Source organism: Vicia villosa, linkage group LG3 (assembly GCF_029867415.1).
Source record: "Vicia villosa cultivar HV-30 ecotype Madison, WI linkage group LG3, Vvil1.0, whole genome shotgun sequence".
In the NCBI taxonomy this organism is placed as follows: domain Eukaryota; kingdom Viridiplantae; phylum Streptophyta; class Magnoliopsida; order Fabales; family Fabaceae; genus Vicia; species Vicia villosa.
The window spans coordinates 136,768,408-136,776,917 of record NC_081182.1 but is presented as its reverse complement, the minus strand read 5'-3'; the positions used below and the strand labels follow the sequence as shown (position 1 = coordinate 136,776,917).

Here is an 8,510-nt window from a genome sequence, read left to right as displayed (position 1 = left end):
GACAAGAACAACGTTGACGAGATCAAGCAATATTTGGATTGCAGATATATCTCCCCAAGTGAAGCATGTTGGAGGATCTTCTCTTATTCTATACATGGCAAGAATCCAGCCGTGGAGAGATTGTTTTTTCATATGGAAGGTGAAAACTCCGTGTACTACAAAGACTACGAGCAAGTTGGTGATGTTTTACTAAAACCAAGTGTAACCGAGTCTATGTTTACATCATGGTTCGAGGCAAACAAAACTTATGAAGAAGCAAGATCACTAACTTATGGTGAATTTCTTTCTAAATTTGTTTATCATAAAAGAAGCCGGAGTTGGAAACCAAGGAAATGAGGGTATACAATTGGTCGACTCATTTGGGTTCCTCAAAGCACTGGTGAATTGTTTTATTTAAGGATGATGCTCACTATCAAAAAAAGGTCCTTTGTGCTATCAAGACATCAAGAAAGTTGATGGTAAACAACTTAAAACTTTTCGTGATGCATGCTTTGCAATGGGATTTCTACAAGATGATCGAGAATTTATCGAGGCAATTAAAGAGGCACATCTATGGGGTTCGGGTCTATTTTTACGCAAGTTATTTGTGACGATGTTGTTATCTTCATCCATGAATAGACCCGAACATGTCTGGAGGAAGACTTGGATGTTTTTATCGGATGGCATTCTTTATGATCAACGGTTATTGGCAAGAGACCCAGGTATTTTATCTTAATTGCTAAATTTGGTGTTCTTTTTTTAAATATTCATTATGAGTTGTTAGCGTACGATACTTTACAACAATTAATGCTTAATGCTAGATTATCATATATTGTTTGAATGCTAAAAAACTACAATGGAAGACCTTGTCCAGAATTCTAAATGTGCCGAAAGAAACGAATATAAGCAGCATGGTTAGTTTTATTCTGTGCTGAACACTGTCATATTGGTTCACATACTATTGACATCATCTATGTTACAATAGTGAATGAGGAAATATCCAAGATCATAGCCACTGTTACAAATAGTGTGCCTATAATATTGTGTAGTCAGTTTCGGTTTTGGAAGAGCAGCCAAGTGCCATTAGTTATTTAAGAATTTCCTACATCCAAACATCATTTTTACTTTTTTAGTATGCATGCTGTTATATCCAACAAATTTCCTCTCATTGCTTACATTCATTTATTCTTAATATTGTGATAAATGGTTACATATTTACATTATTTTTTCGCTTTAATAACACAGGTCTTACAATGAGCGATGCCGAGCTAAAAGACCGGACTCTAATGGCAATTGAAACACTCTTACAAAATAATAATCGAAGCCTGAAAGATTTCAAGACAATGCCATATCCAAAAGATTATGTCGTCTCCTTTACAGGAAATAGGCTACTCTATGATGAACGCCAATATGATGTTGTTGCTCAACAACAGATTTATGAAAATTTGTACTCTTCTCTTACAGGTAATATCACTCTATAGTTGCAACGTCATAAAATATTTGAGTTGGTACTTTTGTTTAACAATCTCTTGGCTTACTCTTTTATACACAGATAGGCAAAGAAGCATTTTTGAGGAAATCATGAATGCTGTAGAAAAGCAACAGGGCGGGGTATTTTTTTTATATGGATACGGTGGGACTGGTAAGACCTTTATGTGGAACACCTTATCAGCAGCAGTTAGGTCTAAAAAAAAATAGTCTTGCCCGTTGCTTCAAGTGGAATTGCAAGTTTGTTGTTACCAGGTGGAAAAACAGCTCATTCTAGATTTAAGATTCCTGTCCCTACCTTAGAAACTTCAATTTGCAACATTGAAAAAAAGGATGATCTTGCTGAGCTTCTCAAGATGACAGATCTAATCATATGGAATGAGGCTCCTATGGCTAACAAGTTTTGCTTTGAATCTCTGGACAAATCCTTAAAGGATATTATGAGTGGACCCACGAAGCCATCTGAAACAGTGTTTGGAGGTAAGGTTGTTGTCTTTGGTGGTGACTTCAGACAAATTCTCCCTGTTATACCAAGAGGTACAAGATCTGATATTATCCATGCCACAATCAATGCTTCTTATATTTGGGATCATTGTAGAGTATTGAGGCTTACAAAGAACATGCGCTTGCAAACAGGTCCACCTGATTCTACAGTTGATGACATAAGGAGCTTTTCTGAGTGGATTTTAAATATTGGAGATGGGACCATGTGTGAGCCAAATGATGGTTATGCTGATATTTGTATTTCAGATGAGTTCTTAATTTCTAACTTTTCTGATCCAATTAAGGCAATTGTTGAAGATACATACCCTGATCTCATTCATAATTATCTTGATTCCAACTATCTACAAAGTCGTGCGATATTGGCTTCAACAATTGAAGTTGTTGACGATATAAATCAATATATCACAAACCTTCTTCCAGGTAGTAAAATTGCACTGAGTACAAATTATGCATGTCAATATTATATACCTTCTGATAAAACAACTTGAACTATTTTTTACAGAAATTATCAACTAAATATACGTCTTTTTCGATTGTTGTAGGAGAAGAGAAAGAATACTTTAGTAGTGATTCTATTGATAAATCTGATGCAACCACCTTTGATGCGTATGAGCACGTGACACCCGAGTTCCTAAATGCTCTTAAAACTTCGGGATTGCCTAACCATTCAATCAAGTTGAAAGTTGGGGCCACTATCATGTTGATGCGCAACCTAGATCAGTCTGAAGGATTGTGCAATGGTACAAGGCTTACTGTAACCAGGCTTGCTGCTCATGTCATAGAAGCTAAGATCATTTATGGAAAAAATATTAGTAACCTCTTTTATATTCCTAGAATGTCTTTGTCCCCATCACAGTCCCCATGGCCATTTAAATTGGTGAGACGCCAATTTCCAATTATTGTTTCCTTTGCCATGACTATTAACAAGTCTCAAGGTCAATCACTTGACAATGTTGGATTATATTTGCCAAAAGAGGTTTTTAGCCATGGGCAATTATATGTGGCTATTTCAAGAGTCAAATCCAAAAAGGGATTAAGGATTCTTATTCATGACAAAGACAAGGAACCTGTGATCTCTACCACCAATGTTGTATTCAAGGAAGTCTTCCATAACATTTGAAAGGTGTGAATTGACCCTTAAATCTTATCATGTCATTAACAATAGTAATTTACCACTTTGAATTTACAAATGTTATGGATCATAATTTTTTTTCTTTTATTTTGCTATTTCAGGATGATTTCATTCACTTCAATGAGGAACGTGTGCGATAAATTATAACTTCTTCACAAACCTTTTGGAGAATTATTTTTTTGGTCTCGGTGTAACCCTTTGTAACACGTTTTGTATTGTACTATTTATTTAAAAACAAATCTTTTGATTCATACATTAAAACTCCTTCATTTGAATGACATTTAACTATACTAATGATATATCATTTTGTCCGTTGATTTCTTGCTGTTGTACACAACATCAATAGAAAATTACCTGTGCGACAGCACGGGTTGTAACACCCTTCTAAACCCCGCGGAAAATTAACATCAAAATCAGAGTAAAACATGAAAAAGGGTATTACAACTCCAATAAAATAAACAAATATTCATGTCATGCCATAAAGGAACGATAAACCAAAAATTATTCAGGTAGCATGTTAACACAGCGGAATATTCTTAACAACTGAATAATTAAACATCCGGAGTCGAAGACTCATAATTCAACCATAAACCATAAACAAAAAAGAGGTTTATCAGCCAACTCTAAAATAACGTTCCCGGTGTTACACGACCAGAGCATGACACAGACCCAACTGACTCTAACGAACTACTTGACGAGCTAATCCTCACCAAGTACACAAGCTACTCCTCAATCTGAAAAATAACAACAGTAAGGGTGAGTTTCATTCGCATTAACAAATGTTATAGGAATATAAACGATACAACTTCATCCATACATTATTCACCAAAATCAATTATATTTAGATAATATAGCAACATTCATCAATTACAGTCATTCATACCAAAATACACACAGATTATAACATTGGACAACTTCCATTCATGTTACAATTATACACAACAACCTAATGCAATACAACTAAATGCATGTGGTACCAAACATGGGATAACCCATCTCAGCGATCCACCACCATAAAGATTCGGCTACTTCTCTCACTAATTCCACACAATGGGAATTAGCTACCGCTGTCCCACCACCATAAAGGATACGGCCCACAACATGATTATGAAATGCATGCATCAACCACGACATGCTCATTATTAACATCCACCAATAATTCATAATCATTCATGTCACAACATACAAGCATAATAATATCACAACCATTTGATATTCACCACAACATAATACATTTAATCACAACAATATGTTCTTATCTCAACAATCGTACTAGCTAAAACACCGCATAGCATGTTCGTACCATTACTCAATCTACTACCAAATACCAATTCACAAAATCAACAAATGATTTTTAAGTTATAATCCCCTAATATACATCATAAAATAGGGAATTAATTCATCTACCAGGTCCTCGAAACGGCGTACAAAAAGAATTAACGGTTTAAAAGTTACGGAAAATTAAAATAAATATTTTTCAAAAAAGCTTCAGTGGTAACCGGTTACCTAAATGATGTAACCGGTTACATCACTGACAGTAACCTTTATTTATCAATTTCGCCCAGTGGTAACTGGTTACCTAAATGATGTAACCGGTTACATCATCGCGAAATGCAGTCCTTCGCCTGTTTAAGACCATGTAATCGGTTACCTCCTTCATGTAACCGGTTACATTACTGATATAGCAGAAAAATCACTTTTCTGCAACACTGTTTTCATCCCAAGTGCGAACCCAATCATACCAAAACGTCCAAATTCTCATCACAGCACGAAAATGCACATTTACACATACTTCTAACAGGTTCTAACATCAATATTCAACATTAAACATCATTCACAACAACTCAATTGCATCACACATCATAAATTGAACCTAAAGTTCTACAAACCCCAAAACCCCAAACACTGACATATAACCCAATTCAGAATCCTAACATACGAATTCAATCGAATCATTCATAATACCCATAATAGAGGTTAATGAGAAGAATCCCCCCCTTACCTCGATGTCGAATTCTAGGATGCTCTTGCTCTTCTCCCAATTTCACGTTCAATCTTCTCTTCTCCTTTTTGGTTCTCTTTTCACAAAATCTCCTCTTTTCTATTTTATGAAAATATAACCTTAGTTTAGTAAAAGGCTTTGCAACTGACACACCCCCCAATTGCTACTTGCGACACCGGCCCATTAGCCTCATTAAGCCATATTTCTCAAATAATTCAATTAATTCTAATTTTTAATTAAAAAAAATTAATTAAATTAAATAAAGAAATTTATGGGGTGTTACAACCCTCCCCCACTAGAAAAGTTTTCGTCCTCGAAAACATACCTTAGGCAAAGAGTTCCGGGTAGGAGTCCTTCATTTGGCTCTCCAATTTCCATGTAACATTTCCACCGGCTGGTCCTCCCCAAGCTACTCTAACCAACGCTATCTCCTTGCCACGCAATTGTTTCACCTTCCGGTCTTCAATCCTCATAGGCAAAGCTTCAACTGTCAGATTATCCTTTACCTGTACATCATCCACTTGGATCACATGAGATGGATCAGCAATGTATTTCCTCAACTGCGACACATGGAATACATCATGCAGATTCGCAAGCGTCGGTGGCAACGCAATGCGATACGCCACATCTCCTACTCTTTCTGAAATCTGGAACGGACCAATAAAACGCGGAGTCAATTTCCTTGACTTTAGAGCTCGTCCGATAACAGTCATAGGAGTAACTCTCATAAACACGTGATCCCTTTCTTGAAATTCAAGTGTTCTCCGCCTCTTGTCATGATAACTCTTCTGAAGACTTTGAGAAGCCTTCATCTTCTCCTGAATCATCTTAATCTTTTCCGTCGTTTCTTGAACAATCTCTGGTCCAATCACAGTACTTTCGCCAGATTCATACCAACTAAGGCGTCCTACACCTCCGACCATACAAAGCTTCAAACGGAGCCATACCAATACTCGAGTGAAAACTATTATTGTAGGTAAATTCGATCAAGGGTAGATAACTATCCCAAGTACCGCCTTTTTCCAACACACAAGCACGCAACAAATCTTCTAGCGATTGAATAGTTCTTTCCGTCTGTCCATCCGTCTGCGGATGATAAGCAGAACTCAATCTTAGCTTAGTACCCAAAGCCTTCTGCAAACCTTCCCAAAATTTAGATGTAAACCTTGGATCTCTATCTGACACGATACTCGAAGGAATACCATGTAAACTCACTATCTTCTCAATGTACAATTGAGCAAGCTTCTCCATCGGGTAATCCATTCTCATTGGTATAAAATGAGCAGACTTTGTCAACCTGTCTACAATAACCCAAATGGCTTCATACTTCTTCATCGTCTTCGGTAACCCAGAAACAAAATCCATAGATATACTATCCCACTTCCATTCTAGAATAAACAACGGTTGCATAGCTCCATACGGTTTCTGATGCTCAATCTTCGACTTCTGGCAAGTCAAACAAGCATAGACAAATTCAGTTATTTCCTTTTTCATTCCAGGCCACCAAAACAGCTTCTTTAAATCATGATACATCTTGGTAGCACCAGGATGAATACTCAATCCATTACGATGTCCTTATTCGAGAATACTCTTCCTCAATTCGGAAACATTAGGAACACAAACACGATTACCAAACCTCATAATGCCATTCTCGTCGATTCTGAATTCACCTCCCTTGCCTTGGTTAATCAGAGTCAACTTATCCACCAACTCTACATCAACTTTCTGACCCTCTCGAATCTCTTCCAGAATACCACTAGTCAGCTTCAGCATACCTAACTTAACACTGACAGGAGTGCCTTCGCATACTAGACTTAAATCTCTGAATTGTTCAATTAAATCCAATTCTCTCGCCATAAGCATAGACATATGCAAGGACTTCCTACTCAAAGCATCGGCAACCACGTTTGCTTTACCCGGATGGTAATTCAGTCCAAAATCATAATCCTTGAGGAACTCTAACCACCTTCTTTGCCTCATATTCAGCTCTTTTTGATCAAAGAGATACTTCAGACTCTTGTGATCGCTAAATACCTCAAACCTTGAACCATACAGATAATGTCTCCACAATTTCAACACAAATACCACTGCTGCCAACTCTAAGTCATGAGTCGGATAGTTTCTCTCATGCACTTTGAGTTGTCTCGATGCATAAGCGACTACCTGTTGATTCTGCATCAGTACACCTCCTAATCCCAACAATGAAGCATCACAATACACAACAAAAGATTCCTCCGGATTCGGAAAAATCAAGATCGGCGCACTAGTCAACCTCCTCTTCAACTCTTGGAATCCTTCTTCACATTTCGAATCCCAGATGAATGCTTGACCCTTCCTAGTAAACTTAGTTAACGGTAACGCTAGCTTCGAAAAACCTTCAATGAACTTCCTATAGTAACCCGCAAGACCAAGGAAACTACGGATTTCGGAAACTGACTTCGGAGCTTCCCATTGAGACACTGCTTCTACTTTCGTTGGGTCAACGGCAATACCATCTCTAGAAATTACATGCCCAAGAAAGCTTACTTCACTTAGCCAGAACTCACACTTTGACAGTTTCGCATAAAGTTTCTTTTTCTTCAATAGTTTTAATACCACCCTTAGATGCTCTGCATGTTCTTCTTCACTCTTAGAATATATTAGAATATCATCGATAAATACCACCACGAACTGATCCAGTTAAGGATGGAAGATCCTATTCACATACTCCATGAAAACACCTGGCGCATTAGTCACTCCAAATGGCATCACTGTATATTCGTAATGACCATACCTCGTTCTAAATGTCGTCTTCTGAATATCGTCCGTCTTCACCCGAATCTGATGATATCCCGACCTCAAGTCAATTTTGCTGAACACGCTCGCACCCACCAGTTGATCCATCAAATCATCAATCCTCGGCAATGGATACTGATTCTTGATAGTAACTTTATTCAGCTGTCTATAATCCACACACAATCTCATAGAGCCTTCTTTCTTCTTTACCAACAACACTGGCGCACCCCACGGCGACACACTAGGACGAATGAACCCTTTTTCCAGCAATTCTTCCAGCTGACTCTTCAACTCTGCTAATTCAGATGCCGACATACGATACGGCGCCATCGACACAGGACTAGTTCCAGGAACTAACTCAATAGAAAATTCTACCTCCCTCTCTGGCGCTAACTCTCTTACATCTTCTGGAAAAACTTCTGGGAATTCACATACTACCGGTAAGTCACTACTCACCGCTTTCTTCTTCACTTCCATGGATGCAATCAACATAAACACGACAGCCCCGTCCTTCATTGCTTCATCCACTTGTCTAGCAGTCATTGCTGAATCCTCGACACTGACATCTTCAGGAAAAATAACTGTCTTCATGAAACATTTGATATGGACCCGATTAAATTGCAACCAATT

At 37.7% G+C, this 8,510-nt stretch overlaps 1 protein-coding gene across 1 annotated transcript; it reads left to right on the top strand.

The window, feature by feature from the left end:
- The first annotated feature begins 496 nt into the window (after positions 1–496).
- Positions 497–3,091, top strand: LOC131659024 (uncharacterized). The gene is made up of 5 exons (XM_058928268.1): positions 497–701; positions 1,225–1,443; positions 1,532–1,621; positions 1,723–2,391; positions 2,514–3,091. The coding sequence occupies exons 1-5, from the start codon at positions 497–499 to the stop codon at positions 3,089–3,091; spliced, it is 1,761 nt and encodes a 586-aa protein (XP_058784251.1).
- The last annotated feature ends 5,419 nt before the right edge of the window (positions 3,092–8,510 follow it).

What these genes read in the sequence shown, in the direction of transcription:
- LOC131659024 (XM_058928268.1), top strand. Translation starts at nt 497, where the DNA reads ATGGGATTTCTACAAGATGATCGAGAATTTATCGAGGCAATTAAAGAG. An exon ending in GTTATTGGCAAGAGACCCAG is followed by an intron (nt 702 to 1,224) that starts GTATTTTATCTT and finishes TTAATAACACAG; the next exon opens with GTCTTACAATGAGCGATGCC. An exon ending in TTTGTACTCTTCTCTTACAG is followed by an intron (nt 1,444 to 1,531) that starts GTAATATCACTC and finishes TTTTATACACAG; the next exon opens with ATAGGCAAAGAAGCATTTTT.